The sequence below is a fragment of the Glandiceps talaboti genome, chromosome 11 (assembly GCF_964340395.1).
Source record: "Glandiceps talaboti chromosome 11, keGlaTala1.1, whole genome shotgun sequence".
Lineage (NCBI taxonomy): Eukaryota > Metazoa > Hemichordata > Enteropneusta > Spengelidae > Glandiceps > Glandiceps talaboti.
The window spans coordinates 19,163,504-19,187,924 of record NC_135559.1 but is presented as its reverse complement, the minus strand read 5'-3'; the positions used below and the strand labels follow the sequence as shown (position 1 = coordinate 19,187,924).

At 37.5% G+C, this 24,421-nt stretch overlaps 1 protein-coding gene across 1 annotated transcript; it reads left to right on the top strand.

The window, feature by feature from the left end:
• Nucleotides 1-13,576: 13,576 nt before the first annotated feature.
• Nucleotides 13,577-15,784, top strand: LOC144442117 (uncharacterized). The gene has a single exon (XM_078131384.1). The coding sequence runs from the start codon at nt 13,577-13,579 to the stop codon at nt 15,782-15,784; it is 2,208 nt and encodes a 735-aa protein (XP_077987510.1).
• Nucleotides 15,785-24,421: the final 8,637 nt, after the last annotated feature.

Below are 24,421 nucleotides of genomic sequence, written 5' to 3'. Positions count from 1 at the left end.
ATATTTTACCAACTTTCTGTGTAAAATGTATTTTATAGTGAGACATCATATGAAACCACTAACCACTTTATAACATCGCTAAAACAAAACTGCATAGTGAAGAGCTGAACATCTGAACCACTTCTACATGTTACAAAAATAAAAAGAACAGCGGAGCTATTCTGACCGATAGGTCACTTGTTCACCTGTTGACTACGCTCATCATAGCCTTAGTGCTAACGACTTCTCCTTATGATGTCACAAAATCCTGTGGTCGAGGTGGGACCGGAAATACCTGAAAACTCTTGAAGTAAATCAGAAGGGAACAGACTGAAAAAAGGTCATTTTAAGGTGTTTGCAGATGGCTTTTTTAAAGTCTTAAAACCATAATGCATTTTACAAACATGTCGTCTAGCGAAATAGCAATCGTGAATGTGAGCATTTTGAATCACCTTAAAGGAGAACAAAGGTGAGGCTTAGGTTGTCCAAGCTGTTGACCAGTTAATCATGGAAACTCACTTTCACCACCTCTATATTGCAAACCTCTCTAAAACTGAGAGAAATAAAATATTAAAATAACCCATGAACACTTGGACATGGCATTCTGGGTACACAAATAATAGACTCAGTAGTAGTTAATAATAATAATAATAATAATAATAATAAGATAATTTGTAATGCGCCTCATCTCCGAAGAGCTCGAAGCGCTCTAGTGCTTTAGTGCCTGTATCTATCATTTCTATCACTTCAGTGTATGTGTAAGTGTAAACTGTTGCTAATGGTTTTTAATTGCCCAAATAAAAAATTGAAATATATATGTTCTATGATTTATTGTTGATGCTTAGGGAGCTGTCGATATTTATGACAGGGGGTCACTCAAGAACACTGGGGAGTGAAACGGGGGATTACCCAAAAATTGGGGATTGAAAGGGCCTAGGGGGGGTACTCAAAATTTGACATTTTAAAATAGCACCAGAAAGCATTCTTTTAGTCCTTGAAATTCAAAAATCTCCTGGAGGGGAAACACCCTCACATACCCACCCCCACTTGGCTCCTTCAAACTTCGATTCAACTAATAATACCACCTAATTTCAAAATTTACCTATAGTACTGCTTTGGGAATAAGCTGCATTCATTGTTACCCCTTTCTCTTGAAATATGCTACATCCATAACATAAGGAAATGTATGTATGTACATGTATGTATGTATGTATGTATGTATGTGTATGTATGTATGTATGTATGTATGTATGTACCGGTATGTATGTATGTATGTATGTATGTATGTATGTAATAAATGCCCGGATGGCATTTATCTTGTACCCGGCAAATAATTCAATGGTGTCATATTCTTACCAGGAAATACTTCATACACTCAATGTTTATGTTTTGATTTTCGACAAGACACCCTGACGCCAACGTGACTTCCTATCGAAGCTGACACATGTCAACAAACTGAATACATGCCTGTGTCAACATTCAATGTCACACACGTTACTATATCGCTATGTTGCACGACAAAAATAGCAATTACATCCCAATGTACAGTGTATTTCATACCACTATGTATTTGCTTGATATTATTATGTAGGACATTCATATTACAAACTACTCAATACAATCACATCCATCATGTGTATGCAACTAGTGATATGAAATTTAATTGCCACTGATGAAACAAAACATGGCAACTGACATCAAAAATACAACTTTTAGCGAAATTGTTTATCTATATGTCTAGCGTAAAGAAACAGCATATTAATTACATGCAAATGAAATACACCATTCAAACTTTTGAAATGTTGTGTATTACGAAGCAATAGTAGTACCGTCTACCTCTCGCAAGTTGTAGTAAAATACACCATTCAAACTACAGTGCAATACCGTCCACAATTATTGTGACTTTTTTGTCCATTCCGTCTTCATCCCTCTCCTCGGCCCAACTATTCCAAACTTGCATGATGAGCTAGTATTTTTTTCTGTGTATTTTTCAGTACACTTGTCTTCACTTTCTGATCTATGTCCTCAAATGTCATAACAGCAAACCGTCGCTTTCTCCCTGCCATTATACAGTCTACCTTGCAAGTACAAGTTGAAATTATGTGTATTTTATTCACCTTCTAAATACACTCTGAGGTAATGTTTATTATTACGAAAATAGTGTTCAACTTGTGAACGGAAGTCTTACCTGTTCAGTCACAGTCAGGGGTCACGTTTTTGTTATGATTGTCTCCGTCTAATCACTCTTCCCTGGATGCCATTAATTGGATCTCATACACAGCAAATACACTTCCGCCACCGACATTTGATAAATTTGCTACTCTGCTGATACACTGGTCTTCACGCTTTTCCCTGATTGGTCAATAGCCTCATTTGTAACTGTCAGTCGAAATTTAACGCCCAGCCGGAGTACAAGTATGTATGTACATACCTACGTATATATGCATATGTATACATGTGTATGTGTGCATGTAGTGTTTCAATGGAACACTCAACCTCAATTTGTATAATTTTTGTACTGTACCATTAGCATTTAATGAGTTATGATTGTAAAATGGAAGGGGGTTATGAAAAATGTTTGTGTCAAGGGTGGGGGGGGGGGTTACGAAAAAAATTCAAGCCGGGTAGGGGAGAGTCACTCAACGTTTGTGGATTTTCGAAGCAATTCCTCAAACTCTAAAAATTCAAAATATCGGTCAAAAGTCTACATTTTAGCCAGAAACTTGGGTCAAAGGTCTACATTGTAGCCAGAAAAAGAGGTCGAATGTCACGAGTTTTGAACATTTTTGATACACTTTCATGTTACACGTATATGCTAAAGTCATCGATATTTCATTGGCTGCCTCAGGGGCCGAGGAGAAGGGCGCCTACTTCCGATAAAGATGACTGAAAACAACCCATGGTAACAACTTTGTTCATAATATGGGGTCAGAAGTCATAAATGTATTCAAAGAGGTTCGTCAAACCTCTACATAATGCTTTAAAAATCAAGACTCAAAAGTCTACATGAATCGAAAAAGGGGGTCAAAACCGTGGTATATAATAATAATAATAATAATAATAATAATTAATAATTAATGGTTTATTAAAATTGTTCGTAGCAGTCAGAGACTGAATTGCGACAACTTCACATAACTGATAAATTTAAAATATAGCAAACATTAAAACCTTTACATTTCATGTTAAGACAGAATCAAAATAACTTTACACAATTACAACTAACAAAAGGGCACGGCAACGGACACACACGAAGACACTAACCACTGAACCATTTAAAATGCTTCTAACAAGTGTGTTTGTCATCATTCCATAATTTAATCATGTAAGGAATTGCACTTTTAGCATATGTCTGTGTACGTATCCTAGGTAGAGATAGTTGACGAGAATTACGTAATTCAAGGCCGATTTCATCGCTACGTACGTTCCTTAGTAAGCCAGTCACTGTGTAATCTAGACTTTTTGAGTGATTTCGCAAAGTTTAAACATATATTATCGCGTCTCTGTTTCATATCTACAATTTTACCTGTCTCAAGTGCCTGTTGATATGATACATAGGCCTTTCTGAATACGTTCTAATGAATCATGTTGCTTAACGGTTAACCCAGGATGCCATACAGGTACAGCATATTCCAATAAAGGTCGAATGTACCCGATATAAATTGTGATCAGATCACTTCTACTAAGGCCAAATCTCTTAAGTGAACTTAGCAAAAACAAACGGCCACTCGCACGCCTTGTAATGTCACTGATATGTATATCCCATTTCATGGTTTTAGCAATTTTGACTCCTAGTATATTGAGCACATCTGTCGATACAAGTTCTTGTCCAGCAAGTTGCAAAGACGTTGATGGCGGAGGTTTCTTGACAAATGATACATCCATTGAATGGCATTTTGAAGGGTTGAGTGACATATTATTATCTTGTGACCACTTTTCAAATCGCTGCAGTTCAATTTGCATATTATTACAATCATAAACAGATGTATTCTCAATCATAGTCAAATCATCAACATATTTATACCCTCACCCCAACCCCAAGGCTACTACCTCAAGGGCTTTTATATAGTAACTCTTTCCTGAGGCTGAAAACCAGTAAATGAAGGGCAATTTGACGTCCATGAATGCCCAATTAAATTCAGAAAACATGTCTTTTATAACCCATAACATTACCAGGCATGTGTATTCGTTCCGTAGTCAGCAGGTTTAATCACTAGTAGGGGTCCCATGCAACATGTACAGTACCCTAGGAAAAATAGAAAACAAATATTGTAATGCCCTCTGTATGCAAATTTTGGTCACTATAAGACGTTATAACACATCCTTCAGTTATTGGTCTAGATATCACCTCACTTGGTATGGACTGTGTGATTGCCATGTGAAATGCTTATTTGCATATGGAGCTGTTGTTACAGGACTTTCGCTTGGTGTCTCCCTTTCTCTTCTTCTCTATATTGTCAGCAAAATTGGTAATGGCATTTGATTTTCCATTCAAACAAGCAAAACGGCCTAAAAGTAGCTGTTCGTGAAGTGAAATTTCATGTATCTATCAATACGTACAAACAAGACTACATGCTCCTGTGGACGGGGTCAAGCGTTGTCTGTAACTTAGTTAGGTTCATCGAATGCGGGCGCTCATCTGCAGACGTTTTCTCTTCATACACCAAACGTGCATGCGGACCGTGGGTGAGCCAAGGTTATGTCCGAAAAAATTCAACTGCCTAAGGAATATATAGTTAGTTACTTCGGCAGACTTTAGGAGGCCGGCGTTTTGCTACCAGGTACTAGGTATGTGTAAGACTAAATGTTGCTCAGCTTTTGATATAATGAATCTGCCCTGACAGTGTCACTGAAGTGATCCGGTCCTACTAATTTATGCCCGGGACTGCCCGGACGCTGCCCGGGGCAAATGTAGGAATCTTCTTGCTGTTCTCGGTGCAGATTACTGCTTTTAAACCAAAACAAATCTTTGTCGCAGCAAAGAGCAGAGTGTGAAGAGTTGAAAACACCGTTTTTACACACAACAAAATCCACGACCAAGCGATTTTATTTTAGGACGGTATTTTGATAGTCAGACTCGACCAGTCTACGATAGGGGTGCCAGGAAAGGTAACTTTGACGTGTGTAACAACACATGCATGTTTGTGACACAAATAATTCACCATCCTTTTATAATTACACAGAAAGTCTCTTGGCAAACATCCACGACTGTTGACAGTTTCTATATCGGGCGTTGCATGCAGTACTAAAAACTTTTCCGCCCATGCTAAAAATCCTGCAACCCCCCCGTACAGAATAGTCGAGTCTTGAGTCCAAGATGGCGTTCAGTTTACTAGAGCAGGAACAGGGGTGCAATGTTTGTGTGATAAAACGGTGTTTTAAGCATGTACAAATATATTTTTGCGTGATAGCAATTATATTATATCTGTAGTGTGGAAATCTGTGATTAAAATCGTAAGCACACTTCTACTTTGGGCCCGGGCAGTCCCGGGCATAAATTAGTAGGACCCTCATTGATCACCTAGCATCCATTCCCTTTTTGCTGCCTGTGTCTGCCTGCGTCAACTTAGTATACATCATGGAAGTAGAACGGTCTGAGCCCGGGGGTCTGAGATACGACCTGAGCCCGAACCGCGATTCTGACTACGTCCCTCTGAAAATGTATATATGGAGCGACGCGACGGCCGTATAAGCGTGGCACTTCTGTTACTTAAGTGTTTATATTGTATACTACTTTGTAGCTCTTGATTTATCCAGAGCTAACCACAGGGGCGTGTATTATTGCTTAGATTTCCGTTTTCTTAGGAAAATATCATACGAATCTTGCTGCCACAAATGTATCAATCTATAGTACTACGTATACTATAAATATCTTTCCCTGTACAGGTAGGAATATATATTCAAAAGGTTGTTATATTTAGTCTATAGACCTGGAAAACAACAATCTATGCAATATTACACGCCCCTGTGGAGCTAACTACAAATATTGATTTTGTTCGAAGATAACCTAGACTATGAGTCACCTTGGTGAATCCGAATAGGCGAGACGACGCGTCATTGGGTTAGTGTGTTATGTAAGTGCGTGTTTTGGGACCATTATGTAATTACACCATCCGGACGTTTCGAAATCTAAATCTCAGACCACAACAGAGTAGGGTCTAACAGCATACTTCTCAGCGAAGGACACTCCTCCAGGCACCTCCAAGCGCAGGCCGCATACAAATATTGTTTACGCATGTGCAGTTCAATGTAAGCGTAACGGCATCAAAATCGACCGTGTAAACCAAGAAAGATCTTGGCGTTGTCCTCTCAACTAATTTAAGCTGGGAGTTACACAAATCGTTCCATGGTAAAGGAGTAAACCTCGATTACAGTAGTCTTTGTCAGTATTTTAATATTCAAAGTCTTCAATCTCGTAGGAAATTGCTGGATGCAGTCTTTTTATATAAATGCTCTTTTAACTCAATGTATATTGTTGCCAATGTCCTGTTTCATGTGCCCTCCAGGAATCTCCGTTCCCACTGCACATTCAAAATGGCACATTTTAATTGTACTCAAAGGAAAAACTTGTTTTTACCTAGGACGTTCAATTTTATCAATACCTTGCAAAACACTGACATATTTTCAAGTCTCAGTACTTTTAGAAAAGATGTCCTAAATGAAATAGTTGATTTGTGAATTTAACGCAATTTCAGTAATTTTATCTTTTTTTAATTTATTTTATTTCTATTTTTATATGTATGCATTTTAGTCTTTCCAAATTCAGAGTGTCTGTAAATGGGGTAATCCTGTAGACATCTCAAATGAATAAATAAATAAATAAATAAATACTAGTCTAATATCGTATTGCAAGTAGCTCCAGCTTGGGACGGTCTCAATAAATGTTAATGTACATGTACTAGTCTAATATGGTATTGTTAGTAGCTCCAGCTTGGGGACGGTTTCGGGAAATGTTAATGTACTTGTCTAATATGGTATTGATTTGATTTGATTTATTTCAGCACAATAAAATAAACATTCAGTATACAGTTATACAGAAAACAGTTACAACAAAGAAAATAAACGTTATTGTGCTGGGATAACACAGAAAAGTTAAAAACTTATTTCCACTGTGGTCCCACATACAACAGACAAACTCAACTTTACCAACATACAGATTAAACTCACAAGAGAATAAACAACAATCAGTAAAAAAGGAAGTCATCTTTTACACCGTACATCGATCCATTAAATCATAAAAGTATCCTTTCAACCATTTCTTAAAAAGAGTACTAGAAGTTACGCTCTGTACATTACTTTGTACTTTGTTCCATTGCACACTGGCTGTATAAACAAAACTATTCTGATAAAACCGAGCCCCACTTGGAATAAAAATAGAATAGGGACCAGATCTAGTTCTATATACATGACTAAAAACAAATGGATCGGGTAGATATTTGGGTGCCAATCCTGTTCTAACTCTATGTACAATGTATACATATGTATGGTGAGCTTGATATATGAAACCCTGTGACCGACGGGGAGCCATCCCAATTCTTTGAAATGAGTTGGTTCAATATAAAGTCCGCGGTGGCACATCCAGGACAAATCGTATAACCTTATTTTGAGAAGTTTGAAGTTTGTGTTTGCTTTCCATATAGTCAAGGCACTATACCAATATGAACTGGTATAATCAAAATGACATTGAACTAGACAATTAGCGAGTAGTTTTCTGATATTAGTATCTACTAATTACTTATTGCGATATAAAAACTTCAGATGAGAGTGTGATTTTTTAACAACCTTGGCTGCCATAGTTTCACCTGACAATGATTGGTCCAAGTCAGCTCCAAGGTATTGAACACATTGTTTGGCAGCGATATCGACACTGCCACTCGAAACTTGCATCTCCGAACATTGGAAGTAGCTCCAGCTTGGGGACGGTCTCGGGAAATGATAATGCGCTAGTGTCAGTGATCAGTGATCCTTTAGGAATTTATATATAGCTAGCTGTCAACAAAATAATACAAGAAAGAGTGTACGAAATGCTATATTATTGAAAACATACAAAGTCATGTGATAAGGAAATTAAGAGATAAAAAGCAAAAAATACAGTTTACAAGGACAACCTAATGATTTCAATTCCTACAAAGGGTAAAAAAAAATTAAGAGTATCGAACAACTATAAACGTACACACCCAGTACCACCTCGAATGGTATCGTTACACAAAGAACACAAGGATAAACAAAAGCATTTCACGAACATGTTCCTAGGGGGCGTCCTGAGCTTGGAGGTGCCTGCTTGGAGGAGTGTCCTGCGCATGGGGGTATGCTGTTAGACTTGTATGCCACGACATGTACATTTTACTTAGGGACCGGTCAGTTTCTTTAGCCTGGGGAGGGGGGGGGGGGGGTGTGGATTGGGAGGGGGTCACCCTGTTTTTGAAATTGGCAGTGGGGGGGGGGGTCATGCTGTTTTCAAAATTGTGGATGGGGGGGGGGTCATTGTGTTTTGGATTGTGATAAAAGAAAAAAAATCTTTTTTCTACAATGGCATATAGCAAGTTGCCTGAAATGTGGTACATGTAAATATTTGTTTTTCTCCCTGTTTCTTACATTAATTCTTACTTATTAGTTCAAGCATAACTATAAATATACATATACATGTATTACCTAGCTACCACACTAGTTACAGAACATGTCATGTAAATGCTTAGCTGTTTCACAATCAGTGCTTCACTTATATTGCACTTTGGGGCAAAAGTGAACTTGAAGGTTTCATAATGGTAATCTTCGTAGATAGTTTATAAAAGAAGTTAATCTAAAATGTTCCCTACTCATCACTATGAACTTGTCAGAAGGGATTAATACATTTTCTATGTTGGACACTACATGTTATTGACACTACAAATCACAACATCTCATCAGATTCCAGTTTCTATTACATGTATACACTAGGTATGACCACTTAAAGTTTTCTAACATTGTACCTTTGACTTTATTTACTATATATGCAATATTAATGCCACTATACCAATGTTACGGGGCCATTTTTATGTGACATGGGAAACTCATTTAAAACTTACATTTACGTTAGCTATTCGAAGCTTGGAAATATTACCTCAAAGGCTATGAATAACCTAAACATTGCCTTAATAGCAGCAAAAAACTGCAGATCTGCCAGGGGAAAACGTCCAAGGACTCCCTCACCCAAAGGTCACTCATGCATTCAACCAACACTCAGATGAACCAACAACCTTTTTACAGTCATAATGGTATTAAACTTTTCTTAAATATTTTCACCCAATTCTAATTTGAGATGATAGTCTTTTAAAGATGTGAAATGTTTGCCAAGGTAGTCTAAAATTGCCTTAAACTCTTAATCTCCCCTACCAATGATACTACCAGTAGATGTGCTGACCTTTACTACATGTAAATAATGCCATTTAACTTGAGAAGAACATATTTCAACCCTGTGTGAGTTATAAAGAATAGTTTCTGATACTTGCTTGAAAGGGTCTGAATAGCCTAAAAATTGGCTTTAAGAGTAAAAATCCTCAAGGGCTTCTAGAGGGAGACCCCCTTGCACCACCCACATGAGGTGGACATATCCCAGTTTCAAGCTCTTCCCAAGATGCTATCAAAGTATATTTCAAAAATATTTCAACCCTGTGTAGTTGCTTTTTACATGTTGGTGCTGTCTTTCTTGTAAAGCTTGGAAATTATTGGCTGAAAGGGTCTGAATAGTCTCAAAATTGACTTTTCAGAGTAAAAAACCTCCTGGACTTCTAAGGGGAGACCCCCTAGGAACCCCCCCCCCCCCCCACTGTATGAGGTGTACACATCCCAGTCTCAAGCTCTTCCCCCTACCTCTTACTGTCAAGATGCTATCAAACTTAATATTTCAAATATATTTTTTTCTTTTACATGTTGGTGCTGTTTTGTAAAGCTTGGAAATTATTGTCTGAAAGGGTCTGAATAGTCTCAAAATTGACTTTTCAGAGTAAAAAACCTCAACGGCTTCTAGGGGGGGACCCCCCCCCCCCCCATAAGAGATATACATATTCCCTGCTCAAGCTTTCCAATATCTTTCACTGTCAAGATGCTATTAAACTCCTTTTGGAATATATCTACCCTGTGCAGTCAATAATTACAATTATGATAGTGCTATCCCAGGATCTTATAAAGTAGATGCAAGACAGTCAAGCAGTCCACACTGAACCACGATAAAAAAATACCTGTCATGTGAATATTATATATATATATATATATATATATATATATATATATATATATATATATATATATATATATATATATATATATATATATATATATATATATATATATATATATATATATATATATATATATATATATGGGTGTGGGGGGGGGTCATCATGTTTTAGAATTAAGTGATGGGGGGGGTCAGCCTGTTTTTGATTTTACAGATAGGGGGTCAGTGACTTTTTGTCGGCCCAATTTAAGAATCCACCCCCCCCCCCAGGCTGAAGAAACTGACAAGTCCCTTAGTGCAGTGGTCTGAGTATAGGGTAAAGGGCAAATAATCGCAATTTTCAGGATTTCAAATATTATTTTCTCTACATTTCAAAGAAAGTCTTAAAATGTTGTTTATTTCACTTTTTCCCCCTATTTTCAACTGTTACCACGGGGGGGGGGGGGGGGGGGGGGGGGCAGCGAGCATGTAACTGATTGATTGATCGATCGGTTGATTGATTGATTCATTATTTGGTTGAATGATTGATCGATTGAATGGTCAATTTTTGTGGTGCAATATTACTTATTTTGTGTGTGATATTGATCAATTCACTCATTGAGTTTTAAAACTACAGTCAAACCTGTGTATAGTGGTCAGCCAAGGGACCAACAATATGTTGCCACTATAGAGAGGTGGCCTTTCTGTAGAGGGTTGGTTGTTTTTGTAATCGGTTAAGAGAAGTGGGGACGCAAACTAAATACAACACAATATTAAGGGTTTCAAAACTAATTATTTAATCTCACATCAAAAATACATGTACATGTATTTACAATTCAATGACAACTCTGCTTTGCATGATACATTATAATTTTGCAGTTTCTGTGAAAAATATCAATCATGAATACAGTCTAGTCCAATTACAAATTTATGTAACACAGTTTTTCGTCTTTCGAATCTTTCTTCTACGATCACCTGGTGCATTGCCAAATATTCAGACTTGCGTTTTAGTATGTTCAGTATCTGGGCACGCCCAACACCATACTTCTCAGCCAGTTTGAGCCCACAGAACAACCACTTGCTTTGTACAGACTGATAACCTCGACCTTCTCGTTCAAAGTCAAAGTCTTCCGAACAGCCTTCGCCATGATTTCGGTGATAAACTGTAAATAATGCTGTGATACGATTTGTTACGACGTGACAGCTACGATGCTAAAGCATGGAATGGTACATGTACGAAGCTCTCGCACTGCGATTATAAACACAGTTGCTGCCATTGATGTTTTGTTACGTTCACGCACAGAGGGACTGTGGTTCACGTGTTACGTGATGACGCACTTTGACCTATGACCTGTCAATTGTACAATTGTAAAGTTTCTGACTCCTTTCGGCATTGCAGCAAGTGTTAAACGGGTATCGTTGACATTACTGTGGGTCTATTGGCGGTACAGTCACCCTGTTTGATGTTACCGGGTGATGCCCACAGTGTGGCCATAGTGAATAACATGAATGAACTACGTCATTGTCTTGTTTCCGTAAACCAAAGGAGGTGTGTGTTTTCACACCGATACGGCGATAAAACAAAACATCGGACTACCTCTGAAGACTTTCTATTTCAATTGAGAGTTTCAACTCAAAGATACTGACCTTTATACATGGTATAATTACCAAATTGGGCCGGTAATAGGTGGCCGCTGACCGCCTTAAAGAGGTGGCCGTTTTATCAAGTGTCATTAACATGTAAAATTGCACGAGACTGCCACAAAGTGACCGCTAAGAGAAGGTGGCCGCTCTGTCAGGGTGAATGCTTAGACAGTTTTGACTATCTCTTTTTCTTTCCCTGGTTACTTTGCTCTCAGCTATATCTCAGACCACTAGCAGTCTGAGGCTGTATGGAATTCTCTCTTTTCTTTATTGACTAAATAAAGACGCCTTGTCCATTCTCCTCTTATCTACATTAAAACATTCCTAATCTTATAATTGGCGAGAGATCACTTACGTTAACAGTTTGCTTTATCTCTCATCTGCTGGGAGATTATCACACTGGACAAACATTCGATCATGCATAAACTAGTAAGATGATACAGTTTTATTTACCTGTTGAAAACTCTCGAAGTAAATCCGAAGGGAACCGACTGAAAAAAAAGGTCATTTCAAGGTGTTTGCAGACACTTTTTTAAAATTTTAAAACCAGAATACATTTCACAAACATGTCTAGCAAAATACCAATAGTGAATGTGAGCATTTTGAACCACCTTTAAGAATAAGAAAAAGTAACACAAAAAATTTATAGTTGTGCTACAATATTATTGGTGTTATTTGTAGTATCACACTTGTGCAAATACCATGAGTATACACATGAATTGGTGTAAGTAATGACTGACACGTTTGATTTCCTTCCATAAGGAGATACTTTAGGGGCAGAAACGGGCAGAAATGTCTGTGTGTGTATGTGACATCGTTTTCTCCAAAATGACTTGGTCAATTGATATGAAATTTGGTACACATTTTCCTATTGGGAAAAGGAAGATCTGATTAGGTTTTGGTAAATATCCAATAAATTTTATTGACTCATTTGCATAATCAACGGTTTTCAGCAATAAGTCTATATCTTATGAATTCAAGTTTCAAACTTCATATAATTTGGTACAAATATCAAATAAACGTATATTACATATACTGTATCAAGCTTGTTGATGTAACTTTAAGTCTTAATGAATCATTTGCATAATTAATGAATTTAGGCAATTAGGCTATATATCTTAAGACTACATACTTCAATTACGATATAATTTAGTATATTCTTTAAATATAACGAAATGCATTTGTCCTATAAGATTTGTTGATGTACCTTATGGTGTTAATGAATAATTTGCATAATCAATGAGTTTGGGTAATTAGGCTATATCTTAAGACTGCGTACTTCAATTTCCATACAATTTAATACGTACGTTAAATGTAACAGAGTGTATATGTACTATAAAAGCCGTCGATTTCACCCAAAGATTTAGGGAACACTTTGCATAATTAATTATTGTCAGTACTTTGTCGAAAAACGTTCATTACCATATTTGTTTTGAATATCATTTTAATGGGTAATTTGCATAATTGGTGATTCCCTTACAGGAGGCATTCAATTTACATCTCATAGATTTTCGATTAGAAATTTAGGAAGTATAATATTAACGTCAAACTTTCTAATTTTACCTTGTTGTTTTGCCATTTCTCCTAATTGTCATTTTTACGTAGATTTTTAACATGTGTTCTTATACTATAGTTTATTTTTCCATTCTTTTTCATTAGATAACTGACTCCTTGATGTCCCAAGAGATGGAGAAAATTATAGTCAAGGAAGAAGATTCTACAAACAATGATCCACTTCACAGTCAGCAAGAAAATGGTATCATGTGTAATGTGATGGATTCCTCTTATTGTCCTAGTGAACCTATCTCAGTCAGATATAAAGAACAATCTGAGAACAACTATTCTTGTCACTGTCAGCAAGAAAACAGTATCATGTGTAATGTGACAGATGCCCATTACTGTGCTAATGAACCGGATCCAATCAAATATGAAGATCAATTTGAGAACCTACACTCTCTTCACAATCAACAAAATGAGAGTATTGTGTACAAGGTGGAAAAGACTCATGACTATCCTACTAAACCCATCGCAATCAAAGATGAACAACAAATACTAGAAAAAGAAGGGGTGGTGATCAAACAGGAAGATATTGTCAGCAACTACATTCTTGTTGATGAAGGCATAACTAATGACACAAGGCTTGATTTAACAGGGATGCCATATTCTAACGAACTCATGCCAGTCAATACTGAAGTCAAACCAGAGTTAGTAGCAGAAAATATCTTTTCCAATATCACAGTAAAAGATGAGATACAAATAGATAAAGAAGATACTGTAATACCAGATGAACATGATATTAATACTGTGCAGAATTACTGGAAAGGAACTAGTGAAGGTTCAAGAACAGATGGACTTGGGTGTCCTTCCTCTTGTGTCAATGTCAGTGAAGTTAAACACTCAAACAAAGGATTGGAGTCAGACAGTAACTTATCCACTCAAGTGCATCATCCATTTCCTATTGCGATTGACCAAGTAGATTTTGTAAGTGCTCAGCTACTAGGAATTGACCATGAGAAAGTGAACCAAAAACAGAATTATGACTCTGGAATCACAGATGAAAGCAAAGTGTTTAAAGACAAGAGTAGAGTTATAGTAGTAATGCCCCAGATAATCTGCACAAATGAAAGACCATATGAGTGTATCGAATGTGGTAAAAGGTTTACTAAGACTTCACATCTGAAGGCACACATTAGGATCCACACAAATGGAAGACCATATGTGTGTAAAGAATGTGGTAAAGGGTTTAATCAGAGAAGTATTCTAAAGACACACATTAGGATCCACACAAATGAAAGACCATGTGTGTGTAAAGAATGTGGTAAAGGGTTTACTAGGACTTCACATCTGAATATACACATGAGGATACACACAAATGAAAGACCATGTGTGTGTAAAGAGTGTGGTAAAGGGTTTACTTTGGCTTCACATCTGAAGAGACACATGAGGATCCACACAAATGAAAGACCATATGTGTGTAAAGAATGTGGTAAAGGGTTTACTAGGACTTCACATCTGAAGGCACACATGAGGATACACACAAATGAAAGACCATGTGTGTGTAAAGAATGTGGAAAGGGGTTTACTAGGGTTTCACATCTGAAGATACACATGAGGATACACACACATGAAAGACCACGTGTGTGTAAAGAATGTGGTAAAGGATTTACACAGACTTCACATCTGAAGGCACACATGAGGATCCACACAAATGAAAGACAATATGTGTGTAAAGAATGTGGAAAGGGGTTTACTATGGCTTCACATCTCAAAACACACATGAGGATACACACAAATGAAAGACCATATGTGTGTAAAGAATGTGGAAAGGGGTGTACTAGGGTGTCACATCTGAAGATACACATGAGGATCCACACAAATGAAAGACCATGTGTGTGTAAAGAATGTGGTGAAGGGTTTACTACGACTTCAAATCTGAAGAGACACATGAGGATTCACACAAATGAAAGACCATATGTATGTAAAGAGTGTGGTAAAGGGTTTACTATGACTTCAGATCTGAAGGTACACATGAGGATCCACACAAATGAAAGACCATATGTGTGTAAAGAATGTGGAAAGGGGTTTACTATGGCTTCAAATTTGAAGGTACACATGAGGATCCACACAAATGAAAGACCATGTGTGTGTAAAGAATGTGGTAAAGGATTTACACAGACTTCACCTCTGAAGGCACACATGCGGATCCACACAAATGAAAGACCATATGTGTGTAAAGAATGTGGAAAGGGGTTTACTATGACTTCACATCTCAAAACACACATGAGGATACACACAAATGAAAGACCATGTGTGTGTAAAGAATGTGGTAATGGGTTTACTACGACTTCAAATCTGAAGAGACATATGAGGATTCACACAAATCAAAGACCATATGTGTGTAAAGAGTGTGGTACACAGTTTTGTCAAAGTAGCCATCTAGAGAATCACATCATGATTCACACAAATTAAATCCCATTTGTTTGTAAAGAGTGTGTTTCAGTTAGCTGGAACTCTGATTGAACATCTTCACACGAAGTGACAATCTGATGAAGGAGCATATCATGATAAACTTAAATGAAAGGGCATTTGTTTAATGAGTTAGAAGAGTTTTATTAGCTCCGCTGTCAGCGAAAGCTGAAAGCGTAGCTTTAGGTATAGGTTGTATAGAGTATAGAGAGTAGAGTGAGTCATAGGTGTCCGTCAAACTTTTATATTTTCATTATCTTCGCCTAAAGTGAGTCAGAGTTCTTCGATATTGGGTGTGCATGTTCCCTGGGGGGGAGGCTATTCAGATTTGTTCATGCCAAGTTGATCTGTGCCATTTTCAATTTTTTATGATTTTCTTTCATAAAATGACATTTTCATCATCTCCTCACGTACTTCTTGTAAGATTGCTTTGATATCTGGTGTGTTGATGCGCAGGGGGTAGCTTACTTAGATTGTTAATTTCAAGTCTTTTTATTTTTTATGATTTTTTTTTGTAATTTAAAAAAAATGAATATGTTAATGAGCATTATGACCGACGCCATATTGGAAATCAGTCCGCGAGACTTTAGGTAAACTGCAACTTTTCAAAAGACACTATTGACGTCAAACAAGCAATGTAATATGTGCTGTAGTCTTAATTCTACGCATTGTGTGCCCAAATGACAAATATTTGTTCGAAACAGGGTTGTAAACTTCAAATCAAATTCTCCACCCCTCCTACAGAATGGTTCATTCCAGTATACGCACCTCACGATCAAGTGAGAAGTCGTGCATGCCTGAACTGAAGTATATGGGACGATTTTTGTGGTTCATTTATGGAGTTTTGTTTTTGTACGATCAATATTGGTGGCAAAATTACAGCATCAAAATTACCGATGTGGTAATGCACGACAAGTGAGTTTCCGTACGGCGACAATCCCAAGTACCCGGATGAACGAGGGACTAACCCGGAAGCAAGTCGTTGCCAGCCATACATTACAGTGGTAACATCGTCCGAGAAATCGCTGCGTTCAGAGTGTCATTATTCACAGAATTGTTTTTTTCGAGTGAAAACCCGTCTTGAATTGTATAACTCTAACAAATGAAGACATGTCAAGTTATATTTTGAAAGTTGTATCGCTAGTTTGAGACGATTTCCTCACGTACTATCGAGGCTTGGACCTTACTCCAGTTCAGCGGGAAATTTAGCCAGTCCGATAATTCTTTCTGGTTTAGTTTACAACACTTTTGATCACACAGATTTTGTTTTTGTGATGAAAAGAAATTTAAAAAAAAGATCACTTCAACCATTTCATTGTGTTTTCTTTATGAAAGGTAATCGAACATGAACGAGTGTTACCACTATAACGTATGGCTGAGAATGACTCTCTTCCGGGTACTTGGGAATGTCGCCGTACGGAAACTAAGATGGCGATTAATACATTTCTTCCCTATATATATCTACTACAACTAGTACAAGTTTAATGTTGTTGACTTGGTAAATTTGTTAGAAAATTGAAATTCAAATTGCCTCAAAATTATTTTAGATCCCTAGTTTATTTCATTCATCATTAACATTTTCCAGGGTTAAAGCTGTAAGACACTGGAATTATTTATAGCCAACCTCAAAATCCTCTTTTTTATTCTTTTTTCTTGTGTGCATTTCCCATTCATTTTTTTCAGAGATTTTGTGCAATTTTTCATAACAGTAGATTTTTATTATAAAATGGTGACTATGGCATAAAAGTACAATACGTTACCAACTTCTGTGTAAAATGTGTTTTATAGTGAGACATATGAAACCAGTAACCACTTTATTACATCGCTAAAACAAAACTGCATAGTGAAGAACTGAACCACTTCTACATGTCACCAAAATAAAAAAAAAATAATAATTAAAAAAAAAAACAGCGGAGCTATTCTGACCGATAGGTCGCTTGTTAGATAACATATGAGTGGGCTAAAATATGCCATCCTTGGGATGCCTTCAACGCCCCATGTTGGTATTGTAATGCTTCTTGTCAGCAAATGATAAAAATCAGATAAATAAAACTCATTGAATGTGAAACGTGACATTACAAGTGTTTATGTATATCTAGTCTAGCCGTTTGTTTATGGGACATAATATTTTAGCATTTATACCCACATACACTGACAATTAGTCAGAAACTGTAAATATCAGTAAATGTTGGTTAATAAGACATGTACACTGTAGTTTTTGATTACTGATGTCTATTACAACCACCAGCAATGTATTTTTTCACAATGCTATGGAGTTTTATTAGCTCCGCCGTCAGTGAAAGCAGAAAGCGTAGCTTTAGGTATAGGTGGGTATAGAGGTATAGAGGTACTAGTATAAGTGAATCATAGGTGTCCGTCAACTTTTTTTATTTTCATCATCATCTCCCAAATACTTGGATATTTGGTGTCCACGTTCCCTGGGGGAGGCTATTCAGATTTGTTCATGCCAAGTTGATCTGTGCAATTTTCAATTTTTTATGATTTTTTTTTCAAAAATGATATTTTCATCATCTCCTCAAATACTACTTGTCAGATTTCTTTGATATCTGGTGTGTTGATGTGCAGAGGGTAGCTTACTCAGATTTGTTAATTTCAAGTCTGCACATCTTTTCTATTTTTTATTTTTTTTTTTTTTGTTATCTAAAATAAAAATTAATGAGCATTGTGACTGACGCCATATTGGAAATCAGTCCACGAGACTTTAAGTAAACTGCCACTTATCAAAATACACCATTCACGTCAAACAAGCAATGTAATATGGCTATATTGGTGGCAAAATTGCCACATCAAAATTGCTGATGTTGCGATGTGGTAATGCACAACATCCTCGTTCACAACTAGCTTTTTCTGGAAATTGAAATTCTGCTATTTTTAGTACTTTTTTTATATTTTTTCCTACGGCATTTCTATCGTATACCACAGTAATGTTAATAACATGACATTTTCGATTCTCTTAATTCATGGACTTGTTGTCGGAAAGGCCACTTCATATGACAATCAGCTGGAATGATAACAAACTGTAGGGATCGCCCCGTGTCTGTGTGTGTGTGTAAACAACTTAAAGTAAAAAAAAACACGCTAAACCGATTGCACCTGCAAGGAGGTCCATAGACTATTAGATTAAAATATCAGACAGTGTTATGTCTACTACAAGTTGAATGTTGTTGACAATTATGGTGTTTTTGGTAAATTTGTTAGAAAAATGAAATTCGAATTGCCTCAAAATTATTTTATATCCCTAGTTTATTTCATTCATTATTAAAATTTTCCGGGATTAAAGCCATAAGACACTGGAATTATTTATAGCCAACCTCAAAACTCATTTGGGGGGGGGGGGGGGGGTGCATTTCCCAGTCATTATTTTTCTGAGATATTTTGTAAAATGGTGACTATGGTATAAAGGTACAATATTTTACCAACTTTCTGTGTAAAATGTATTTTATAGTGAGACATCATATGAAACCACTAACCACTTTATAACATCGCTAAATCAAAACTGCAAAGAGCTGAACATCTGAACCACTTCTACATGTTACAAAAATAACAAGTCATTGAGAATGACATAGTCCCCGCTATGATTGGGTTTTAAGGAATTATCACTACTCTGATCATGCAACAACACCTGTGAACCTAAATCAAACAGACTTAGATATGTTGTGTCTGCTTGTTGGACATGGAACATGCCTAGTACAATAAAAGATGAGTCTGGTATGTATGGGGGATCGTATCACGACCAAAATGGATATGCACATGTATGTCATAGAACACTGTCCTAATACCAACTTTGAATGAGATCTGTTCAAGCATGTCTGAGTTATGGCTTTGGACATGGAAAATTCGCAAACAAAATGGCTGCTAGGCAGCCATATTGGATCGTATCATGACAACAATGAATATGCACATGTATGTCATAGAACGCTGTCCTAATACCAACTTTGAATGAGATCTGTTCAAGCATGTCTGAGTTATGACTTTGGACATGGAAAATTCGCAAACAAAATGGCTGCCAGGCAGCCATATTGGATTGTATCATGATGAAAATGGATATGCACATGTATATCATATAACACTGTCCTAATACCAACTTTGAATGAGATCTGTTCAAGCATGTCTGAGTTATGGCTTTAGACAGGGAAAATTTGCAAACAAAATGGCTGCTAGGCGGCCATATTGGATCGAATCATGAAACAAATTGACATGCATATGTATGCCATTGTATGTTGCCCCTGTACCAAGTTTGAAAAAAATCGGTCCAGGCATCTCCAAGAAACGGCTGCGGACGCACGGACAGACGGAACCCAATCTATAAGTCCCCGTCCCGAACTTCGTCCGGCGGGGACTAAAAAGAACAGCGGAGCTATTCTGACCGATAGGTCACTTGTTCACCTGTTGACTACGCTCATCATAGAATTAGTGCTAACGACTTCTCCTTATGATGTCACAAAATCCTGTGGTCGAGGTGAGACCGGAAATACCTGAAAAACAGAAGGGAACTGAATTAAAAATGGTCATTTTAAGGTGTTTGCAGATGGATTTTTTAAAGTCTTAAAACCATAATGCGTTTTACAAGCATGTCGTCTAGCGAAATAGCAATTGTGAATGTGAGCATTTTGAATCACCTTAAAGGAGAACAAAGGTGTGAGGCTGAGGTTGTCCAAGCTGCTGACCAGTTAGTTAGTCATGGAAACTCACTTTCACCACCTCTATATTGCAAAACTTCTCTAAAACTGAGAGAAATAAAATATTAAAATAACCCATGAACACTTGGACATGGCATTCTGGGTACACAAATATTAGACTCGGTCGTAGTTACATGTGTATTTACCAAGAGCTTTAGTGCCTGTATCTATCATCTATCATTTCTACCTTACTGTCACTTCAGTGTATGTGTAAGTGTAAACTGTTGCTAATGGTTTTTGATCTCCCAAATAAAAAATTAAAATATATATTTTCTATGATTAATTGTTGGTGCTTAGGGAGCTGTCGTTATTTATGACAGGGGGGTCACTCAAGAACACTGGGGAGTGAAAGGGGGGATTACCCAAAAAATTGGGGATTGAAAGGGCCTAGGGGGGGTTACTCAAAATTTGACATTTTAAAATGGCACCAGAAAGCATTCTTTTAGTCCTTGAAATTCAAAAATCTCTTGGAGGGGAAACACCCTCGCGTACCCACCCCCACTTTGCTCCTTCAAACTTATTTTCAAAATTTACCTATGGTACTACTTTGGCTGCATTCATTGTTACCCCTTCCTGTTGAAATATGCTACATCCATAACATAAAGAAATGTATGTATAGATGGATGGATGGATGGATGGATGGATGTATATTTTATAAAAGGTCCATAGTGTAAATCCATAATGTAATATTAGACTCGATCTTCTTTCAATTTTTTATATATTTATATATGTATGTATGTATGTATGTATGTATGTACATGCCTACATATATATGCATATGTGTACATGTGTATGAGTGTGTGTGCATGCCATGTTTTAATGGAACACTCGACCTCAATTTGTATAATGTTTGTAGTGCACCATTAGCAGTTAATGAGTTATGATTGAAAAATGTTCGTGTCGGGGGGGGGGGGGGTGAGATAACAAAAAATTCAAGCCGGGTAGGGGAGAGTCACTCAATGTTTGTGGATTTTCGAAGCAATTCCTCAAACTCTACAAAAATTCAAAAAATAAGGGTTAAAAGTCTACATTTTAGCCAATCTGATTAAAATCCGATGTGGTGAAAGCGGCTAGATGTCCTTATTTACCTCTATTCATCTTGTGACCTTTGTTTTGTTCTACTCCGAACAAAAGAAAGGTCACAACACGATGAATAGAGGTAAATAAGGACATCTAACTGCTTTCACCACATCGGATTTTAATCAGATTGCATTTTAGCCAGAAACAAGGGTCAAAGGTCTACATTGTAGCCAGAAAAAGAGGTCGAATGTCATGAGTTTTGAACACTTTTGATACACTTTCATGTTACACGTACATGCTTTAGTCATCGCTAGTTCATTGGCTGCCTCAGGGGCCCGGGAGAAGGGCACCTACTTCCGACTAAAAACAACCCGTGATAACAACTTTGTTCAAAATATGGGGTCAGAAGTCATAAGTGCATTCAAAGAGGTCCGTCAAACCTTTACATAATGCTTTAAAAATCAAGACTCAAAAGTCTACTTGAGTCGAAAAAGGGGGTCAAAACCGTGGTGTATACCCTCACCCCCAACCCTTGGGCTACTACCTCAAGGGCTTTTATATAGTAACTCTTTCCTGAAGCTGAAAACCAGTAAATGAGGGGCAATTTGATGTATATGTGTGCCCAATCAAAGCCAGAAACCCATCACATTACCAGGCACATGTATACTTTCCATAATCTGCAGGTTTGATCACTGACAGGGTTCCAATGCAACATGTACAGTACCCTAGGAAAAATAGAAAACAAATATTACAATGCCTTCTGTATGCAAATTTTGGTCACTATAAGACGTTATAACACAGCCTAGCCTTCAGTCATTAGCCTAGATCGCATCACGTGGTATGGACTGTGTGATTGATTTCATGTGAAATGTTAATTTGCATATTGAGCTGTTGCTACAGGACATTTCCCTCGGTGTCTTCCTTTCTCTTCTTCTCTATATTGGCAACAAAAATTGGTAGTGGTATTTGATTTTCCATTCAAACAAGCAAAACGGGCTAAAAGTAGCTGTTCGTGAAGTGAAATTTCATGTATCTATCAATACGTACAAACAAGACTACATGCTCCTGTGGACAGGGTCAAGTGTTGTCTGTAACTTAGGTTCATCGAGTGCGGGCGCTCTTCTGCAGACGCTTTCTCTTATTCTTCATACACCAAATGTGCATGCGGGCGCGCCGTGGGTGAGCCAAGGTTATGTCCGAAAAAATTAAACTGCCTAAGGAATATATACTATATAGTTAGTTACTTCGGCAGACTTTAGGAGGCCGGCGTTTTGCTACCAGGTACTACTAGGTATGTGTAAAACTAAAAGTTTCCACTCAGCTTTTGATAGAATGAATCTGCCCTGACAGTGTCAGTGATCACCTTGCACCTTTTCATCCATGGTCTGAGCCCGGGGGGTCTGAGATATGACCCGAGCCCGAACCTCGATTCTGACTACGTCCCTCTGAAAATGTATATTCCAATATGGAGCGACGCGACGGCCGTATAAGCGTGGTACTTCTGTTACTACTGTTTATATTTTATACTACTATGTAGCTCTTGATTTATCCAAAGCTAACTATGCATTGATTTTGTTCGAAGATAACTTAGACCACAGGGGCGTGTAATATTTCATAGATTGTTGTTTTCCAGGTCTACAGACTAAATATAACAACATTTTGATTAATATATATTCCTACATGTAAGGGGAAGAGATTTCTTCGTAGTATAGAGATTGATACATTTGTAGCAGCAATATTCGTACGATATTTTCCTAAGAAAACGACATTCTAAGCAATAAGAAAACAACAATCTATGAAATATTACACGCCCCTGTGACTTAGTGAATCCGAATATGGCGAGACGACGCGTCACTGGGTTAGTGGGTTATGTAACTGCATGTTTTGTGACCATTATGTAATTGGCCGAGTCTGCTGACAAGCGCTGGTCACCAGCATGACGTGCTGTAGTCTTGCTGCTAGACGTTCGGGCTTTCTTTTCGATGCTATAACTATAAGCGAACGAAGTTCGCATGTGAGGGCCTGCCCGAACAGTCTAGCGAATGTCATTTTCAGACCGGACATTCCATTGAGATTACATTGAGTGGTGGGTTGGGCCATCTATGCATATATATACTTTAATATATTCAATAACCTATGACCTCGGGGAATCTCTGCATGCAATTGTGTTGACAAACACATTTACGTCATTACTATGGCTTATCGGTTTATGGTAATTGTGAGTTTGATGAGTGTGTAGACGTTGTCATTCACACATTTCAGTTAACGCATTGGTGGTTATTTATACAAGCCCCTCCTTAAGATGAATATGCATGAAAATTTAGCTATTGTCCTCTGTTTGTGCTTGTCGCTAATCCGGTTCTCTGATTGGCAGTTATTTATATCCTGATGACATTCGCTAGACCTCGGATGTTCCATCCTCGATAGCGTTGTTCGGCTGTGTGTCGTATTTTATCGGAAGAACATCCGAGGGCTAGCTGATAGACTAGACGTGCTGGTGCCCGGCGCTTGTCACGAGAACAATATGCTGCTGATAACTTGACCTTTGACACCCATTATGATGTGTTTCGGCGTCAAGTAAACGTTCTTATTACCTTTGAAATTGATTGCACTTTATCAAACACCATCGGTTCTCAAAACTGTTAATTTACGTGTGCTAGCTCCTGTTTTTTTCCAACAACCGCGAAGTCCGCCGCGTACACACATGTACACTGCACCGCCAATATACATGTATGCGCCATGGCCATGGCCGTGTATGTGATGTAGTACTACGTGCAAAGGTAATTAAAGGTAATTAATCTAAAACAACTAAAGTTTGTTGCATCAATAACATTCATTATTGTGAAGGACACGTAAAATGTGTATAGTTTTTGTGGTGTTGCATGGTCTTTTTACTTGTTTTATCCCATGTGCAGTGATG

Excerpts from the sequence above, each read along its gene's own strand:
- LOC144442117 (XM_078131384.1), top strand. The coding sequence starts at position 13,577 with ATGTGTAATGTGATGGATTCCTCTTATTGTCCTAGTGAACCTATCTCA.